Below are 22,400 nucleotides of genomic sequence, written 5' to 3' on the forward strand. Positions count from 1 at the left end.
GGTTCTTTTGAGAAGATAAACAAAATTGATAAACCATTATCCAGACTCATCAAGAAAAAGAGGGAGAGGACTCAAATCAATAAAATTAGAAGTGAAAAAGGAGAGGTTACAACAGACACCGCAGAAATAACAAAGCAGCCTAAGACACTACTACAAGCAACTCTATGCCAATAAAGTGGACAACCTGGAAGAAATGGACAAATTCTTAGAAGGTATAACCTTCCAAGACTGAATCGGGAAAAAATAGAAAATATGAACAGACCAATCACAAGTAATGAAATTGAAACTGTGATTAAAAATCTTCCAACAAACAAAAGTCCAGGACCAGATGGCTTCACAGGTGAATTCTATCAAACATTTAGAGAACAGCTAACACCTATCCTTCTCAAACTCTTCCAAAAAATTGCAGAGGATGAACACTCCCGAACTCATTCTATGAGGCCACCATCACCCTGATACCAAAACCAGAGAGAGATACTACAAAAAAAGAAAACTACAGACCAGTATCACTGATGAATATAGATGCAAAAATTCTCAACAAAATACTAGCAAACAGAATCCAACAACACATTAAAAGGATCATACACCACGATCAAGTGGGATTTATCCCAGGGATGCAAGGATTCTTCAATATACGCAAATCAATCAATGTGATACACCATATTAACAAACTGAAGAATAAAAACCATACAGTCATCTCAGTAGATGAAGAAAAAGCTTTTGACAAAATTCAACACCCATTTATGATAAAAACTCTCCAGAAAGTGGGCATAGAGGGGACCTACCTCAACATAATAAAGGCCATATACGACAAACCCACAGCAAACATCATTCTCAATGGAGAAAAACTGAAAGCATTTCCTCTAAGATCAGGAACGAGACAAGGATGTCCACTCTCACCACTATTATTCAACATAGTTTTGGACGTCCTAGCCACGGCAATCAGAGAAGAAAAAGGAATACAAATTGGAAAAGAAGAAGTAAAAGGGTCACTGTTTGCAGATGACATGATACTATACATAGAGAATCCTAAAGATGCCACCAGAAAACTACTAGAGCTAATCAATGAATTTGGTAAAGTTGCAGGATACAAAATTAATGCACAGAAATCTCTTGCATTCCTATACACTAATGATGAAAAATCTGAAAGAGAAATTAAGGAAACACTCCCAAATACCATTGCAACAAAAAGAATAAAATACCTAGGAATAAACCTACCTAGGGAGACAAAAGACCTGTATGCAGAAAACTCGAAGACACTGATGAAAGAAATTAAAGATGATACCAACAGATGGAGAGATATACCATGTTCTTGGATTAGAAGAATCAATATTGTGAAAATGACTATACTACCCAAAGCAATCTACAGATTCAATGCAATCCCTATCAAAGTACCAATGGCATTTTTTACAGAACTAGAACAAAAAATCTTAAATTTTGTATGGAGACACAAAACACCCCAAATAGCCAAAGCAGTCTTGAGGGAAAAAAACGGAGCTGGAGGAATCAGACTCCCTGACTTCAGACTGTACTACAAAGCTACAATAATCAAGACAATATGGTACTGGCACAAAAACAGAATCGTAGATCAATGGAACAAGATAGAAAGCCCAGAGATAAACCCATGCACCTATGGTCAACTAATCTATGACAAAGGAGGCAAGGATATACAATGGAGAAAAGACAGTCTCTTCAATAAGTGGTGCTGGGATAGCTGGACAGCTACATATAAAAGAATGAAATTAGAACAATTCCTGACACCCTACACAAAAATAAACTCAGTGGATTCGAGACCTAAATGTAAGACGGGACACTATAAAACTCTTAGAGGAAAACATAGGAAGAACACTCTTTGACATAAATCACAGCAAGATCTTTTTTGATCCACCTCCTAAAGTAATGGAAATAAAAACAAAAAGAAACAAATGGGACCTAATGAAACTTCAAAGCTTTTGCACAGCAAAGGAAACGATAAAGAAGACGAAAAGACAACCCTCAGAATGGGAGAAAATATTTGCAAATGAATCAACGGAGAAAGGATTAATCTCCACAATATATAAACAGCTCCTACAGCTCAATATTAAAAAAACAAACAGCGCAATCCAAAAATGGGCAGAAGACCTAAATAGAGATTTCTCCAAAGGAGACATTCAGATGGCCAAGAAGCACATGAAAAGCTGCTCAACATCAATTATTAGAGAAATGCAAATCAAAAGTACAATGAGGTATCACCTCACACCAGTCAGAATGGGCATCATCAGAAAATGTAGAAACAACAAATGCTGGAGAGGGTGTGGAGAAAAGGGAACCCTCTTGCACTGTTGGTGGAAATGTAAATTGATACAGCCACTATGGAGAACAGTATGGAGTTTCCTTAAATCCCACTACTGGGCATATACCCATAGAAAACCATAATTCAAAAAGACACATGCACCCCGATGTTCATTGCAGCACTATTTACAATAGCCAGGTCATGGAAGCAACCTAAATGCCCATCAACAGATGAATGGATAAAGAAAATGTGGTACATATATACAATGGAATATCACTCAGCCATAAAAAGGAATGAAATTGGGTCATTTGTTGAGACATGGATGGCTCTAGAGACTGTCATAGAGAGTGAAGTAAGTCAGAAGGAGTAAAACAAATATCATATATTAACGCATACATGTGGAACCTAGAAAAATGGTACAGATGAACCGGTTTGCAGGGCAGAAATTGAGACACAGATGTAGAAAACAAATGTATGGACACCGAGGGGGGAAAGCCGCGGGGGTGTGGGGGTGGTGGTGTGATGAAGTGGGCAATTGGGATTGACATGTATATGCTGATGTGTATAAATTGATGACTAATAAGAACCTGCTGTATATATATAAAAAAAAAGAGCCAAAACAGCCAGGACAGTTTTGAAGAGAAAGAAGAAGATGTGGTAGTGATAAGGTGTGGAGACTTATTTATGCAATAACAAGACTTTAAAAATAAAACTAGTGTGATATTGGCATGGGAGTGGGCAAGTACTGTATGTCAGTGTAACAGTTCAGAGTGCTCAAGAAATGACCCACATATAATGAGAACTTGGCGTTATTATAAATTGGCATTATATTGATTAATCAATATATTGTGCTAGATAATTTTGTATGAAAAAAATAAACTTAATTCTATATCTAGGACTCTTCTTGGAGTTTCAGACTCATACTCAAACAGTGTATCCCAAACTGAACTGATTGTATGTAACTTGTCAAACTATTCCTTTTGTATTCTGTGTATCACTAGCAAAGAAATTTGAGAGCCAGTATTTATTCTTCTGCCTCCTAAATTTATTCCACACATCCAAGCAATAAAATATTTTGTAGAGTTTAAAAAAAAAAGAAAAAACAAAGCAATGTTTTAAGATATGGAGGAGAATGAGTAAAGAGTGATTTGAGGTCTTAAGTCTGAGGGAGTTATCACCAGAGTCAAATACACTAAAGGAGTAAACTAAGACAAGGATTGCATGGTGACCACTTTTGACAATGCAGCAAGAGTGGTTCAGGTAGAGTTGTGTGGAAGTCATATTATGGGAAGACTGGAGAGTAAGCCTGACTTAGCAGCACATGTACTAGTGAAGAGTTGATTAGGTTGCACATAATTGGAAACCCTAAATAAGATTAAAAGTTATTTCCTCTTAAATAAAAGAAATCTGAAGGTTGAGAATCCAGGGCTGAAATGGCAGTTCCATGAAGTTGTCAGGAATCTATACCCCTTCTACCTTTTTATTCTAGTGTTTTAGTCAGCTTGGGCTGCTATAATAAAGTACCATATTCAGAGTGGCTTATGAAGAACAGAAATTTATTTTTCACAGTTCTGGAGGATGGAAGTCCAAGATCAGAGTGCCAGCACAGTGTGTTTCCAGGGAGGATGCTCTTCCAGGTTGTAGACTGCTGACTTCTTGTTGTGTCCTTACATGGTGGAAAGAAAGCTAGCTAGCTCTCTGGTCTCTTCCTGTCAGGGCACTAATGCCATTATGAAGACTCTACCCTCATGACCTAATTACCTCCCAAAGGCCCCACCTCTAAATACCATCACATTGGGATTAGGGTTTTAACAAATCAATTTTGGGGGAACACAAACATTCAGTCCATTGCATCTGGCATTCCTAGAGTGGTCTCATTCTCATGGTCCAAGATGGAGGCTGAAACATCACTCCAACCTTATAGGCTGAATGCGGGATAAGGGAATGTGGAACAATACCCCTTAGTGTAAGTCTTCCAACTTAAATCTCTATCTCCTTGGCCAAACTTCAGGCAAGTGAACACACCCAGCTTCAAGGGAAATAGGGGAACATTATCTTTTAGCTGAGGAGTAATATGTCCAGCTAATAATTTTGTTTCTCACTACTCAGAGGAGAGACCTTCCAGGCAACTAAGAGTCTGTACCGTAGAAGAGGTTAGAAGTGTGTGTGTGTGTGTGTGTGTGTGTGTGTGTGTGTGTGTGTGTAACTGAGGGGGGAGAATAGAAGCTTATTAAAGCTCTGTAAATTCAGTTAATCTGCTGTTTTGGAGCTTCCATGGTATTTCTCCTGGACATTACTGTGGTTCATCATAAGGAAACTGTTAAAAATAGAGGAATAGATTGTGCACCTGACAGTGTTGATCTGCAAACTATTCTGCTTTTAAACACATTTAATTTTGCAGACATTTAGGGAAGTCAATTAAGGAAGGCAGACCTTTGCTAAAATATTTTACTTACGTTCTATAAATTATATTTTGGCATGCCAAGGAAACACTGAAACAGCATAGTAATCTGATTTGGTACCATGAACCTATTATAACACATTTTCTATTTAACTGGCTTTGTAATTGTCAATATTAGTGTAATTTATCCCCTTCAACTGTTTTGGAATAAAAAGTATGGTTTCTAATTATAGGGTAGATTAGGTTAAAAAGCTTAAACTAATATAGGATGTAGCAATTCTCTGCTAACATCTGGGAGAATTTGGAAAGAGTAAATGTGTTTAGAAATTGCTTATTCTTTTAGATAGAGTTTTATTGTAATATGCCTCTTTCCATTTACTGATTGGAACTCTGCTTTTTGCCCATCAAACCAACTTGTATGGAGTCAGTTGACTAATCTTTCACTGGTATGGTCAGGTTTTTCCCATAGGTATAGATAGCATGCTTTTATCTTCCATTTTTGGTTTGGAAACCTTGGAACATTGGTCCACATGATCTATAGGAATGACACAGACTTATATCATGGAGAAACAGTTTATCTTCTTAATGTTTGAGTGGAGGAGCAGGGTGGTGGGAGTGGTGGTTGTACTAACAGTTGCCTTAGGTTGACTTTGACAGGTAAGCTTGCCACTTCTCCATCTTTCACTTGGTCACAGAGTGATATTTCCTGGGAATATAATTTCTTCATGGAAGATGTTGAATCATGTTGTTTTGCAGTATTTTTCGAGATACAGCAGACTAAGCTCTGAGTCATATATCCTAATCTCAACTCTTTTACCAAATAGTTCTGTTGATCTGGAAGTCACTCAATTGCTCTGGGCCACATTTTAGTAATAATAGGATTATGTAATCTTGTATTTGAGAGGTATTTTAACGTTCATCTGATCCAAACTTCTGTTTAATGAATAAAGCCCCTGCAGTATCCCCAGCTTCAACCTGTACTGTTCCTTTACTCTTTCAGAGATTGGACACTCACATCTCCCAACCCCAAAATGGTTCTTTTCTCAGCCTATAAGATTTTTGGATAGCTCTAATGGTTACAAAAAGGGTCTTTGAGGTGTTGAGTTACAATTTGCCTTCTTAGCACTTTAACCCATTGGTTTTAGTTCCACCCTCTTTAGCCATGTAAAATAAGACCAATCCCTCTAATAGCTGACAACCTATTAAGTGTTTGAGTCTTTACTTTCTGCAGGTTATACATCACTGATACTTCCAACCATTGCTCACAACTTGTCTTTTTTTTTCCCCTCATCTTTCTAGGATTTATTATCTCTCCTTTTTTAGTTCTATGTTAATGCATTTAAGGTAAAATTAGCTCTTGGCAGGGTGGTCTAATATACTATTAATTCATATTAAACTTGCAGTCAGCTAAAACCTCTCTTTTTATATGGGCTATTGTTATATTTGTCTATCCTGTACAAGATTTTTGATTCAAGCACAGTATTGTACATTTATTTTTGTCAAGTTAATCTTATTAGATTTAGTGCAGTGTTTCAGAGTGCCTGTTCTTTTGGGATACTGATTCAAGAATCTAAATATATTAGTTATCTCCTTTTATTTTCAAATTTGATGATTATGCTGTGATTGTATATCTAAAATCAAGGAGTTTGATTATTTGTATCGGGACTTAAGGAAGTCAAGATCTCTTAGGTCACTCTTTTCATTGATTTAGGCACGCATGGATGCCAAATGCTTCTTAGTGCAATTGACTGGAAATTGAGTATCTGGAGATTAATTTAGAAGAGGTTCATGTTGTATTTAATCCTATTTTCTCCCCTTGTCTGTTTTTCACTTTTATCTATTGATTATTTTAGCTCCTTATGTAGAGATACACTTTAAACATTTATTTTTAGATACAAATATAACTGAAGAATCAGAATAACTTTATCTAAATTTATAGATATATAGATCCCACTTTCTGATATTTAAAAAAATGTGGGTTTTTACTTATGTTTTGGGGTACAAAATAAATTTCTGTATTCTAAAGCTTTACCTGGTAACCTAAATTTTAATTAGGAAATGCCATAGGGAATGCCTTCTAGATGAACATTTTTCTCAATTACAAATGTACATAAAAAGGCTTATTTTTAAAAAATCTGAAAAAATAAAAGAGAACTATGTAGAGAAATTCTTAATAAAATAACATTGCTATAAACTGCTACTAAATAATTAAATGTTTACTTTCATATGTGAATGCATTTTATAAGCTATAAAATAGTATAAATATAAGTTCCTATTATTACTCTATCATATTCTATATAATAGAGTAAAATCTATTGCATAGTGATACGAGAAGTCTGTCTCAATAATGGAATATTTTGTGAAACATTTTATTACTTTCAGGTACATAGAGAATTTTATTTTGGCCACAGTGTTGTATATAATTTAGATAATTCTTTCATGCTATTATCCTTTACTTAAACGTCCTCTTTTCTTCCTGCTTATCCCATTTCCCTTAATACCTAGCTTAAGTACAATTTCCTCTGTCAGTTAAAGCCCTTTTGTAAAGAGTCTCTTACAGTGGTCTCTTCCTGTTCTGAATTCTTGATGTTTTGTTGCCTGTACACCAATCATATGCCACTTTGTGTTACTGATCTTATTTTTAATTATATTTTTCTTCCGATTAACAAGTCTGAAAATTACTTGAGGGCAAAATTTGTGTCTTCTTCTTTTTTTTTTTTTTGGTTCAAGACCTAGAACAATGGTAGGAGCTTACTAATTGTTGATGGTGATGAGCATTAAGTGTTTATTTGTAGAATTTATCAGGATGTTTGAAAGTGTTTTTCTTTCTAACATTAGATATTTAGAATTATCTTTATGCTGCTAATTTGTTAAACTCTTTGTTAGTGTAAAGATGCATTCTTTTACCATATTGCCACAAACTCTGCCTTAGTGGGTCCTAAATTAATGATGTTTCATTGGTTCTCAATACTTTACACAAACTAGATGCTTAAGAGTTGTCTAATAAAGAGATAAGTAAATGTCCTGAAAGAGCAAATGCTGTAAATGTCTAAATATTTCAAACTAATACTAGGAAATGGATTAAGCCCTAGACAAAACCCCTGTGGTTCTAATTATTTTATATGGAGCTTTTTAAAAATAGCTTCAAATAGGGATTAAAAATATACATTTTATACCCTCTGAAAATCAGAGAAGAATTATCCTGTGTCTTTCCTAAGTTGGGTTTTTCCTTCAAACACCTGCCCACTTCCTTCTGTGGTATTAAGAGTTCTGGGACCTGTGTCTATGGGTGTATTCTTCTGAAGCATTTCTTCCCTGTTCTGCATGTGCCCTAAGGAGTACAGATCAGAGACATTGCTGGAATTTGTTATGCGAAAAACTCTTCCAGAATTCCTCTAGGGAAAGTGGAAAATGAATTACAAGCACTAGCCTCAATGAATGGTGCATATTAATGTGGATACTTTAAACATGGCAATAATGAAGTAGGTCTAACTAAAGACGTCACCAAATATGTTATAGCTAGATGATCATACAGATTTGGCTGGGGTTAAGGAAGTTAGAACAAGGTGAAACAATTAAAAAGAAGGTGCAAGAAGTAGTAGGGAATGTAAAGTGAGTGCTAAAGGAAAGCAGATATAAAGCAGAATAGATCTAAATGCCAAAATAGCATGTGCAAAGATTAGAAAAGAGAATTAACAGGAAGAATTAAGAAAAATAAGAATGTCAGATCAAGTTCTTCTCATTTCTATTCATGGACTCCTTAGAAGTCCCCATCACATGGAAACCTGAGGGTAGAGAAATAAGCTATAGTGACTTCAGTCCACATCAGGGAGCCTCAGACTTTTAGTGAGGAGACTATTAATGTTGATGAAGCAGGGAGTAGAAGGATATTGGAGGATTTACAGTTCCCTAAACTTGTTGGGGATACAGGTTACTAAAACCCGGTCAGAATGAAGTGTTCACATCTGTGATCCCAAGTTTGAAGAGCCTCAGAAAGGAAGGTAGGTCCTGAACTGCTGATCTTAGACTTGGTTCTGTGGCGTGGGTTGCAACCACCTGGCATGTGACCTGCTGGGCACCAGAGAAATGATGTCTTATGGTGAGGAGGTGCTGCCTATACATATAGCTTCTGCTGTGTGCACTGTTTAAAAGACAGAAATAAGGAGAGAGAGGTTTTTTTTTAAATTTATTTTTTATTTTACATTGGAGTGTAGTTGATTTACAGTGTTGTGTTAGTTTCAGGTGTACAGCAAGGTGATTCAGTTAAACATATACATATATCCATTCTTTTTCACATTCTTTTCCCATATAGGCTATTACAGAGTACTGAGCAGAGTTCCCTGTGCTCTACAGTAGGTCCTTGTTGATTATCTATTTTGTATATAGTAGTGTGTATATGTTAATACCAAACTCCTAATTTATTCCTCCCCACCACGTTTCCCCTTTTGGTAACCATAAGTTTGCTTTCAAAGTCTGTGAGTCTGTTTCTGTCTTGTAAATAAGTAGAAGAGAGAGATTTTAAATGATGCAATTTATTTTCAGTTCTACAATAAACTTCTGCATGAGGTGAAAAAAGAAAAAAAAATCGTAAAGCCTGGAAGAAATTCTGAGTAAGTTATTTTCAGTGCTTAGTAGCCAGAGGAAAAACATTAGACTGCTTTTAAATGTTTTCCACTCATCTTAATTTCTTGGGATATGTAATTTATATTATTTATAAAGAAGATATTTTCTTGGTTATTAACTTATTATTAGAGTAAACTGTTACTGTTCATTTGTACTTGAGGAAAATGTTACACATAGATAATAATTTAAAATTAGCTTGGGGAAGGAGATATGAACTGATGACTAAGTTTTAAAATAATTTTTTCTTGATTATAGAAGTTTGCAAAACACAGAACAGCAGAGAGAGGGAAGTAAGAAGCCCCATTACCCAGTGTAAATGCTTTGAAAAATACTTTTTTTAGAAAGAGCAGTTTTAAGGTTCATAGCAAAATTGAGCAGAAGGTACAGAGATTTCCCATACTCCCCTTGCCCCCAGTGGCCATGTCATTCACCAACCTGAAAGTTATTTTAATATCTCTGACTTGATACTTGGTATCACTTTTTAAAAAATATTTATCTTTACTTAAAGCTACTTTCTAGCCAAATTAATCTGGCTACACTGCATGTTGTTAAAAGCTTATTTGGGTTGTTAAAATTACACACTATGGTTAGGGTAAGTCTACTTTTACTTTAGGACTAGTTTAGTCCTACCTCTGAAGTGTGGCCCGTGGGTCTCTACCGAATGCTGTTGGTGTTCGTTGTGAGTAGTGTTCTTGAAGTTTCTCCTGTGAGTAGTTAGTGGTTTCCCAGCCCTCTGTGAGCAACAGTTCTTTGCCTGGCTTGGTGGAGTTCCACCCTATACATGGGCAAAGGGATTCCTATGCAGATTGTTGGAGTTGTTTTGCTGTGTAGCCCCCTCCTGTCTGATACTCTGCCCACAAATTCCAGCTGCCTCAATCCTCCCCAGTTTAATTCCTTGATCTCTTCAACTTGAGACCACTGTGCTGTATTTGGATTTGTTCCCTCCTTGCACTTTGTTCTGGAATGTGCCTTGAGGCAGAAAACTAGGGTTATGATAGGACTCAAATCTTGTATGTTCCTCTTTTTGCAAGTTTTACAGGTCTGCACTGCCTGTTGTCCAGTATCTAAAACCAGTTGTTTCATATATCCAGTTTTCTAGTTGTCTGCAGCAAGAGGGCAAGTTCAGTCCCACTTACTCCTCCACGGCATAAGTGGAAGTCTGGTGTCTGGTGTTAATTTTGATGTTAATACATTGAAATTGAGTATGGGATGACTCCCAAGGTTGGTCAGCAAGTGTTAGGAAGCTACTAGTATTCTGGGTGGATATAAAAGAAAATCTGCTCTCTGTAAGGATGACACAAACAGAACTATGTATATCAGACAATATATATCAAGATTCCGTGGGCAGGTGGGAGCATGGGTATAATGTATAATCTTCAAGCTGGATTTAAATGGACTAAGTGCTATTATCAAGTATACCCAGTACTGTATTTCCAATGTATATAGCTTAGCTCTAAGAGTGGATGGAGTGGTGCAGTAGTTAAGAGTACGCCTACCAATGCAGGGGGCACGGGTTCGACCCCTGGTCTGGAAAGATCCCACATGCCCTGGAGCAACTAAGTCCGTGCGCCACAACTACTGAAGTCCGCGCACCTAGAGCCCGTGCTCTGCAACAAGAGAAGCTACCGCAGTGAGAAGCCCGTGCACCACAACGAAGAGTAGCCCCCGCTCACCACAACTAGAGAAAGCCCATGTGCAGCAACGAAGACCCAATGCAGCCAAAATTAAATACGTATAAATAAATAAATTTATGAAAAAAAATCAAATGAGAGATTATAGCAAGAACAATTATTTTAAAGAATGGATAGAAATTTTTACTAAATTTTACAAATAACCATATTTCTATATTATAAATAACCATATTTCTATAAACTCTTGAGTAGTTTTAAATTAATTCTTATTTTTATATATTAGCCTTTTTATTTCCTCTATTGATAGTCATTTTAATCATGAATTTGCCTGTCTGCACAAGGCAAGTGTTTTTATCTCTAAGCACACCAAATCATTTAATTCCAAATCCATACTCCCAAGCATTACTTGTCTATCATTTATGACATCAATGACACATCAGCAAAGTAATATTTTTTATGCCCAGCTATCCATTTAATAACTGTTAAATCTTTCACTCCTTTCCCTGTCAGTCTTAACTGATGCAATTATCTCTGCACCAGAACATTTAATTCTGTTTAGTATCTTCAGTATCTTTATGTATATCAGGTATCTAGTCTCTAAAACTGATATTGAGAGTATAGAAAATAGACTAAGTAAATTTGAAACAAAGGCTGGATATTAATATTATTGGGTGGTTGCATAGACAGTTTTTGACATGCTAAATCTGTTTTTTAGCTTCACTGTTTATGATGAAGAACTTTAAAAAGACAATGTTAGAAACAGATTTCTAATTTTTCACACCTCCTTAGCACCAGGTTGTAAGCTCTGTTGAAAATTTGAACAGGCTGATCTAGTTTCATTGCTAAACTACTTACAATCCCATGAGCAGTCTCTCGGTGGCTGCCAAATGCTCCTTGCTACTTGTTAGCTAGCTGTGATCCGGCTAACTCTTGGCATTTTATCACTTAGGAGACACATGTGGATACTGATACGTGTCATTAGTCAACAGTGGAATTATACAATGGATCAGGAATAAGAGAGTTCTTTTTTCTAAATCCAACATGACTTTTTTAAAAGTTTTTATTTTATATTGGAGTATAGTAGATTAACAATGTTGTGTTAGTTTTAGGTGTACAACAAAGTGACTCAGTTATTCATATACATGTGTCTATTCTTTTTCAAATTCTTTTCCTGATTAGGTTGTTACATAATATTAAGCAGAGTTTCCTGTGCTGTACAGTAGGTCCTTGTTGGTTATCCATTTTAAATATAGCAGTGGGTAGGAATCTAGATCCCACATGACTTTTTACTGTCCGTTAGGAGAACTTAATCTGTTCTAAGTTCTCTATGTCTGCGGCTTCTCGAGTTAATGACATTGGGATTTAAGGACAAAAGATGGGGAGTGGATTTTGGATGTAGCATTTTGCAGCACATACTACTCACCAGTGTTAAATGTAACAGCTAGACCATTCTTTATAAAATAGCCCTCTTCTAGCCCTCTACAATCTTTTTATTGTTTATTTCCTAACCTTGATTTATTTCCTTTAAGGATGTAGGCGAGAGGGAGGTTATTGTCTTTTGAGGATTTGTTTTATTAAAAATAACAAAACAACAGATATCTACCACCCACAACTAAATGGATTAATTTATTTCTTTAAAAAAATTACCCTTTGTATATAGAGATAGGAATCAGTGTGAAGGAATTGTTTTAGTAACATTCATGCTGTTAAACGATAGTATTTTATTGAGAGGCTGAAGCTTAAGGATACTACGAGGAGGTCAATGCTAAAGTAGGTCTCTAAGGAGATTCCTTACGCTTTCCCTTTGAATGCCTTGACTAGAGGAAACCAAAGGATTCTGTAAGTGCCTCATGCCTGGTTTAAGAGAGTCATTCCTTCATTAAAAAATATTTATTGGGTACTCACTAGTTTAGGTGCTGGAGATACAGAGATAAACAAGACAAAATGTGTTATAGTAGTTTAATTTCAAGAGAAATTAGGAACAGCTGTTTTTTGAAGTTAATTCTCCTACTGTGTCTTCCCTCTACCTTTGCACATATAGTGAATCAACCAAAAGAATTTTAAAACTACAGGTGGGGATTTGTTAATTTGAAGGCTTTATGTTTGAATCTTTTTTTTTCCTTTTTCCTTGCTAAATGTAAGAAGATGGCGAAATCAGTTTTCATCACTGAAGTTTGGGATGGATGTATGTTTTCTCATATTAAATGGCTACTTTCTCTTGCTTTTCAGTTTCAACACTGCATCTTTTTGGAATATTAAAAGAATGGCATGCAAAAGACAGGTTATTTAATAGGTAAATGTGTGAAGAGTAGATATAGGATATCATGGCCAGGCTGACAGACATAGCTGTTTATTGGTAGTTGGACTTTTCATTGTATGAGTACTTACCTAATGATGTTTATACATAGTTCGTAACTCTGCCTCATAGGAATATATTGTGAGGCATGATTAAATGTTATCCACAAGTGGCACACATTCCTGAAAAGTTTTATGAACATTAAATTGTGTTATTATAACTAGCATGTATAATATAAAGAAAACTTTTGATGAATCCTGTTCATAAGATTAAAAAAATTGTTTCTATGATTTAAACAGTCATATCCATTTTAACTGTTCTATAAATTCAGATTAAACACATTAGGTCATTTTTATTGACTGACTTTTGTGAAATAATGATTTGTTTTATATAGATGTATTATACACACATGCATAGATATTGACATATGTACATATATGTGTATGTAGAGAGAGAGTTAGGAATTAGATCTGAACTATAGGTAGTATTCACCTTTTATTTATGTGTAGCTTGGAGAACTTTTTTTGCAAATTAACAATACTGTCTTTAAAACCTTTTTTATATGTTATCCATAGTTCCTTATTTTCTACCATTTCCTTCAGAGCAAGAGATTTAATCTCAAATTAGATAGCTAGATTATAGAGTGAAGTAAATTCTTTACCCCTTTTCCAGGCAGTGAAGTCCTTATTTACAAGTGTAGTTGAGAATTTGCTGTAATTAGACTCCAAATGACATTATGTGTTGTAGATGTGCTGTTAAATACTTAACTGTCTTAGTACTGTTAGATGATACCTCTTGGCAAGCATGTAACAGATTTTGTTCATGTGAATGGTAAAGATTTGTTTCCTTGTTAGATTTTGTAATTTTCACAAAGTAAATTTGAAATAATTTTATTTGGTGGTATGGTTATAACATTTTCTCACATTTTAAAGTTCAAGAATTAAGCAGGGGGAAGTCTCTTAGGTGCTTGTTGAATGAATATATCTAAATTCTGAGTTATATTTTCAAACATGAAATTAATGCAAAATATTTTACTATAAATCTAGCCATTTTTCTTTTTATTTATATTTTGATTGTTCTACATGTTCTTTGGTTAAAAATTTTTGGGCATTAAGCTTTTCTACATTTAGGATAATTTCTTTAGGCTAGACTCCCAGTAATGGAATTATTGGGTCAAAGTGTGTGAACTTTTTTTAGCAAGCTTTTGACGTATACTTATTGCCAAATTGGTTTTGAAAAGATATCTTAGATTTTTGTATAGTATGAGTGGCACAAAGTTTAATCTTTTACTGGCGACACAAAGCTACCATTATGATTGTTAATTAGAGGACAGTGCTATAACAAGAGTTGTCCTCAGGCCTTCTGAAGGAGGCATGGGGATGTTAGCTCTTACTCTGATTAGACCATACTGGTTTTATGCTTTATTTAGTTTTTCTGCTACATCCATACTAGTTGAACTTCATCTGTTGCTTCTTCTATTATTAATATTTCTACCAGTAGCTATAACTCATATTTCCTTCTACTCTTTTTCTCAATGCAGTATGTATATTTCTGTGTATATATGCTCACACTTTTAACAATGAATTACGAACATTTCTTCATTAAACATCTTCGAAAATATATTTTCCCATCACCTGCATATATCACAATCCAACTATTCCCCTTTTATCAGATATTTAGGTTGCCAGTTTTTCACTGCTATAATTTTACCACGAGCTTCATTATAAATTGTTTGGATTTCGGATTAATTCTTTAAAATAGTATTTTAGAATAGAAATTACTGGGTCAAAGGTCACAAAAGGTTTATTATTTTTTTCCTATTTACTTGTTTATTTCTTTTTAAATACGTAATAGAAGAAGTACGGGGAAATAATCAAACAGAAGAAAGTTTATGCAGTAAAAAAGTCTGCCTCTTATCCTAGGCTCCCACTCCCTAGGAAAAAAATCCCTGCAATAAAAGATACTGTTTGGATACATATGTTTCCACTAGAGGGGGAAGCCTGGTGAGTTAAGCTTGTTGTTCCTGTGCCTGTATGTATATGAATTACCTCTGAAGAATATATGTGTCATATACATGGGAGCGTACTATACAAGGTATTCTACACTTGTGTTTTTTACTCATTCACTTACCTTTTCACTTCGCCATGTTATTTTCTTGAAAAGCTGTACCATTTACATGTCCATGTATTACCCTTTAGGCACCGAATGCTTTAATGTTTTTAGAGTCTTTGGTACATTGATTGGTGAAATTTTAAAATATTGTTTATGGCTGGGAGGTTGAATATTTTTCCTTAGGATTATTTACTGGCCATAGGTAGCCATTCTTATTTGACCTTTAACGTCCATCCTTGCTCATTATTTAAAAATTAAGGTCTTCTTATTCTGGCAGGACATATTATATGAGCTGTTTATATATTAAGCATATTAGCCTTTTGTTGTCCTATTGATTGTATATCCTATTTTCTCAGTTCATTATTGCTTTTTAATTTTATTTGGGGTTTTTTTGGTGGGGGGTAGTCAGAGGTTTAACATCTTTCTGTGTTCTTTTCATTTTTATATGTCTTTAATTCCCTTCTAATTATATATTTTGTAATTAACAAAAAAATCCACTTTTGTCAGAATCATGTGCGAAGTAAAGTGAGTGGGATTTCCCCCTTTCCTTTTGTAAATAGGTTAAAAAGTTAAACTGTAGACTGGTCAACATCCAAATTTATTAGAGATTTTGAATCCATGAAGTCTAGTTGAAATATCAATAGATTTGACCCTATCAGAATTGGAGATTGATAGAATTTGAATTGTGAAGTTTTATCAGTGGTGGTTGACTTTTCCGTTCTGCCTTCGATGGCACCCATGAGTGTATATGTGTGTAACTGAGGGACAGTGAGTTGAGTGTGAATCGCATGGGTAGGTGATATGTAATTACTGTTTTGAGGGCAGTGCCAGGTGGGCTCAGGCTTTGGCTATTCTCAGTTCTCTTCCCATTTTAACCTCTACCTTTGCTCTTACTTTTAAAGCTTAAGAGCCTGCAGTAACCAGGGAGTACAGAAGGTCTTGAGCTGTTTCAGATATATTTTGCATTCTGGCTTTGCATTCCTCTCTAGAATTCCTGGTCATGATTTTGTTAACTCAGTCATTGGTATCTATTTGAAATTTAGAATGAAATGAAGGTAATTTAAAGGCATATGATCCATGAATCATTGATATGCTTTTTCATTAATCAATGTTTAAAAAAAAAGTCTGTGTCTACTTTCTGCAAACAAACTCTTACTGCATGATTATTAATTTTTTTCTGTGTAATTGGATCACATTATAAGCCACTAGATTAAATAGCCACTCTGTACTTTATCAAAAGTAGTTAAATTTCTTAAAGATCCTAAAAAGGAAAATGAAAATGTTAATATGAGAGTGTACACATTTTAAATATTTGTATATTCAATATTTATTTTTAAAGTTTCACTGTCCAGTAGAAACTGAATCCGAATAAAATGTTTGATGATCTCCTGTCACTAGGTAAGGGACCATGCTATGATTCATCTGCACGGATGGACAAGTGTCACTCCTCACTCCCCTGGAATCATTTGTATTCATACACAAATAATTTATTGCAGGGCTTTTCCCCCAGAACCTCCTGGAGATTCTTACTTCTGGTGGCCCTAATGCCTCTATTGTAGGCAGCTAATGGGAAATACACAGTATCTGTATCTGAAGGTAGAACAAATACTCCTATTGATGTGGCTCCTAGTGGTTCTTCAGGAGGAGGAGGGAGGATAGAAAGGAATGGCAAATGTGAGAGAGGCTGTGGCGTTGGAATCCAGTATGTGACTTGGTAATATAACATGTAACAGAATGAGCTGAAACTGTTGCAGTCATTGTTACTATTTACTGTGCTGTCTGATCCTTTCAACAATACTACAAGGAAAGTATCCTTCCCATTTTACAAATGAGGAAACTGAGACTCAGAAATTGTGTTTCATTGAAAGTGAGCACAGGTACTGTAAACAGAGGGAGAAGGTGAATTTAACTCTGCACATGGTCAAGTTAAGAGAGAGCTATCTTGCTAGAAATTTCAAACAGTAATTTGGAGAAGCAGGTTTGGAGCTTGGTAGAGAGGATAGGGCTAAAGACATAGGTTTGGAAAATCCTATGCACAGAGGTAGTAGTTAAAATGTTGGAGATTTGCTAGTGATGTATTCTGGAGTCATCAAGGCAGTAGAGTTGATTAACTGTTCACCCATATGATGCTCCCTGCCACTCTCTCTGGAGTATAGGTCCTGACTGCCTGGGAAGCGTTCATTTTGTTCAAGGGAGTTACAGAACATGGATATATGAGGCGGTGTTATAGATAGATTTTCTCAGCCCTGTCCCATTTTATCATCCTGTTGATAACAACACGATGTCCTGCTACAGCTCAGATTCTAAGGGTAGGAGGACAAGCACACCCCTAGGAAGACGCTTCAAAATCTTTAGTTCTGCGGTCTGAAACCCCTTCCCCCCATTGATTCTGTGCCTCCGCCAATAGGTCTTTTAGAATCACTGTCCTGAGCCCATTGAGAGAGAGGAGATTGTTGCTTTAAATTCTACTTATAAAGAGATATACTTTTTGCTACCTAATTAATTGGGGGAAAACATAGAAGAAATATATTATCTCCTTTAATATTACAAAGAAGAGGTTACAAGGAAGTGGCTTGCTTAACTTTAAGGAATGGTGTTTATTGCAAGGACACAGCAACAGTTGTGCTCTGGCCTTGACTGTTCTGGGGTCTGTTTTCTTATCGCACCCCCCCCCCCCCAGACCCACCACGGTGCCTCTGCTTCACTTAGTGCCTCTCACTTCCAACTTCCCCAAAGCTTGGTGGAACATCCTTACTGCTGAGCCTTTGACTTAGGCCTGGCTTTCTTGTCCAGACTGCACCACTGGTATGGCTCTAGGCCCAAGATTTTACAAGCCACAAGGAATAACCCGAGGCTGTAGGGCCATAGGCAGTAGGGCCACACTGCCACTGGCAGGCAATTTTGAGGCTTCAGTGTCTCCAGGAGAAATTCACAAATATTTTTTTTTTCAAGGTGAAATCTGCCATCATGGTCAGGAATCATGTGATGGGTTTGGAAGTAGTTAGTGGAGAGACAGAGTATGTGGATATGTGTGTTTGAAGAATGTGTGATAAGAATCACCAGTTGGGTTTGTTTGTTTGAAACTACAGGAACATTTCAATTCCCATATCCCGTATGACATACTTTGGGGTATGAACCTTCCTCAGGGAGCATCACACAGGGATGTGACATACTACCTGTGTTAGGGTAGAAAAAGAGTTGAGAAACACTGATCCAGGAAGTGGCATTCAACTTGAACAGAATAGGAGATGTTTCTAAATTATATTCGTATACTCAGTGTCAACAACATACTTTTCATCTATGAGTAACTTTAACAGATGTCTGCTCATGGTGCTTAGTAACTACAGAATAATTCTCATCTTAAGAGTTTGGCAGTTTGGGAATGGAGAAAGAATTAAATGGACAGAGCAAGTGATTATATACAGGCTTTCCCTTTTCATGACAAATACATGTTATGTTTTCATGAAAATGGGGAAAATATTCATTTTTTCAAATGCAATCAGTCTTTAACAATCATAAATTCACTTGGCAAGAGAAATGGAGTAGCTCTACAGAACTGTGGTTATTGTTACATTGTTTTGTTTACTGTAAACCTGGCTCAATATTGGTAAATACAGTGTAGCAGAAACTGAACTGTTGTGAGCCATCTGGGCATCAGTCCAAGATATCATTAAAAATACTGCCTCAGACTAATTTAGGTTTATGAATAATATTTTGTTAACAGCTTAACTAAAATTGAGCCACATGGTGTAGCTTAAAATTCTGAATCCACAAGATAATGAGAGTAGTATAAATGTATAGTGCATACTTAATATTCTATATTTGAGTGATAAATTTATATGTACTTCCGTGTTAACCTTTAAACTCTAAGCACCCAAATGCTTAATATAATCTGGTATCTTTAAAGTTTACTTAATGCTGTGATTTGCTGTTAATTTGAATTTCTTTTAAACTAAAATATTATTGGTTTAGCAATCTAAACTAAAGAATAAGGAGAGAGTGCCTGAACAAATATATTAAAATGGACATTCAACACACATTTTGGCATACGGATATGTAAACAGCTGGAGTTTATGTTAACATTCACCAGAAAGATGGAAGGATATAGTGTTGTTGTAAAGGTCCAATAACTTAATTCATTTGTTTTACTAATAATTAGACCTTCAAGTAGGTTATGGGAATTATTAATGTTTGGTTTTAAGTTAGTAATTCATACTAGGTATAACAAAGGGAATTGAGGGCTTGATAAGTTAGATGATCCAAGACAAAAATCCATATTTAGGTGTTTCGTGCCAAGAAACACCTAAATGTGTCTTATTCTTTTGCGTCCTATTTTAATTAAAGTTCTTTCTGAACATATGTGTATAAACTCCCATTGAAAAGATGTTGGAAGAGTTGATTTTCTGTCACTGTTAGTGTGAAAAATATTTCTGTAATGAAAAGGTGTGTGCATTATTTAAAGAATGAATTTTAAATATACCTCTTCTCAATAAATATTTTACTCATTTTACAGGTTAGCACTCTACGTATATGAATATCTGCTCCATGTAGGAGCTCAGAAATCGGCCCAGACATTTTTATCAGAGGTATGTTTTGTATATTTTCTGCATTGTATTTTGATATCCTATATAAGTGAATGAAAAATATACTGTAACAATTATTTGAAAAAAATATCATTATGTATTATATAATGAATGCTCAGTTATCAGAATGCATAATATACTCTTTGTAGATTGTTTGTAAGCATTTTTAGTATCCCAAAATTCCATGTCCATGCAAATAACCTCCTACTCAACTTTCCAGCCATTTTTTCCCTGTAGAAATAGAACCTTTAAACACCATCATATCTCTAGTTTTAGCAATATCTTATTTTGGCATTATTCACAATTTTGGAAAATATGGTTTTTGTTTTTGTTTTGTGTGGATAATAGTGGGTTGATGACTGAAACTTCAGTTAGAAAACATTTTGATAATCTTGCTTCAAGTTCTTGTTTCTCTTTCTGTTTTTCTCCTTCACAATATTTTAAACTTTGAGCTCTCATACAATGTTATTTTTTCCTTCTCTAATTTATATAATGATGAGGATGAGGAGGATTTTATTGAGTTATATATATGCCAGGCATATTATCTATAATTATAATAAATATTATATTATCTATAGTTCTTTTAAGAAATTTGCAAGGCATATGGTATTATTCCTGATTTACTGATAAGAGCTACAGGGCTCAGGGAGTTTATATTACTAGCTTATGGTCACATAGCTTAGTAAGTTATGGAACTAGAATTCAAACCTTAGGTCCATGTTAATTCCAAAGCCCCTGGTTTCCCCTTTATATCTGTGCTGTCCAGTATGGTAGCCGCTGGCCAGATACGACTTTTTGAGCACTTGAAATATGACTAATGCAATTGAGAAGTGCTGTAAGTATGAAGTTACACACTGGATTTTGAACACTTGGTGTGAACAAAAGAATATAAAATATCAATAATTTAATTTTTGATCACATTGAAATGATAATATTTTGGATATATTAGACAAAATAAAGTTACTAACATTATTTTTCTTTTTTCTTTTTTTAATGTAATTACTAGAAAATTTTAAATTACATCTGTGGCTCTCATTTGTGGCATATGTTTATGTTTCTGTGGGACAGTGCTGATCAAAATTACATTGTCTCTAGTGATCTCACTAGTTTGCCCCTTCCAGATCAGGGATATGACGGGCAACCCCTTGACCAAAGTGCCCTGCCTGAGGTACAGCCTTCTTGAGATTCACTATCCTCCAACAAGCACACAAGTAAACAAACACACGTAGTAGCCCCCCAATCTTTTATCTAATTAATTAATATATGTGAACTGTTAGGGCCTGTTTGCAAGTAAGAAAATTGAGAGGTATGCTCAGAACTTAAGAGGTCAATTGTTTTACTATAGAAGGAATATATGCAATGTAATAAAAATGTGATTTCAAAGTTTATTTAAAGCAAAACAGAAGTTTAATATATCCATATCTCATTAAATAATTAATTAGAAGACTTTGGTCTGTAACCTTTCTGAGTCACATTCACTGTTTGATATTATAAAGTGACTGAGATTGCAAAGAGAATGCTTTTAATAATTATATTCTTAATCACTGCCAACTTATATTTAAAAGAAACTAAAGCTACTTATGGAGATTTTCAAGTTTTATTTTAATGCATTTGAAAACTTGATGAAACTTGATAAAAGAATTTACTGGTCACTTTCCTTATATAAAGGAGCATTTTGGATTGGCTCAATTTTCTGAGTCCTCGGGGGTTCCCAAGACTATTTTTTCTTAGCAACACTAATAATCACTTCATCAAAAAAGAAAAATGTTGCTAACGTATTTAAGGAAGTTCAGGTACTAGGACTCAAATAAGTTATGTGGATTGAACAGATAACTAGATACTGTACTGATATGCTTCTGACTCAATGGACAATGGATATACAACTTTTCTAGAGCTACTTGGTAAAAATAAAATTATAATTCCAGAAGAGATTTACACATTTTTTTAACAAGTATTTACCATGATTTTATTTTCTCCGGCTGCATTTGGAATACAAAATTGAGGATATCTCTGAATTATTAATCTGGTTCAATTTCACAAGAGGAATCAGTTAAGCTGAAAATAAACTATTTTCACCAGGAAGACACAATATTATTGGACTTTGGAGAGGGGTGTATGTGATTCCCAGAATAGTTACATGGAAATCGTTGAACATAAAGCAATCGTATATATTTTTGTGGGTACATACTTACGAATGTGAAGTATAGTAAAGGTCTGAAAGAATATACATTCCAGACTAGTTGTTGATGGGAGTGGGGATGTTAAAGGAATCAAAGGGGAATTTTATCCTTACTTGTGGAATGTTTTAAAACAAGAAATATATATGTATATATATTTGTATAGTTATTTAAAAATAAAAATAATAGAAGATAAAATACAAAATTACCTTGATTTTAAAATGGAAGTCTGGAGGTAGATTTGTAATAGGCCATTGCTGAGTATACCCTAGAGTTCTAGATACAGTCGTCCTTCCGTATCCGCT

General features: G+C 35.0%; 1 protein-coding gene across 17 annotated transcripts in view; it reads left to right on the forward strand.

The window, feature by feature from the left end:
- The window catches only part of SSBP2 (single stranded DNA binding protein 2), a 292,867-nt gene that overhangs the window by 48,228 nt on the left and 222,239 nt on the right, over positions 1-22,400 (forward strand). For 11 of the 17 annotated variants that reach the window (XM_082458207.1, XM_082458198.1, XM_082458213.1 and 8 more), the window contains exon 2: positions 19,849-19,921. In XM_082458207.1, coding sequence (XP_082314333.1) covers positions 19,849-19,921 — 73 coding nt within the window. Of the gene's footprint in view, positions 1-9,215; positions 9,284-19,848; positions 19,922-22,400 lie in introns of all 17 variants that reach the window. The other 6 variants (XM_082458203.1, XM_082458199.1, XM_082458211.1 and 3 more) reach the window with 1 other exon arrangement.

The sequence above is a fragment of the Balaenoptera physalus genome (assembly GCF_965194825.1).
Source record: "Balaenoptera physalus genome assembly, chromosome: 3".
Taxonomy (NCBI): domain Eukaryota; kingdom Metazoa; phylum Chordata; class Mammalia; order Artiodactyla; family Balaenopteridae; genus Balaenoptera; species Balaenoptera physalus.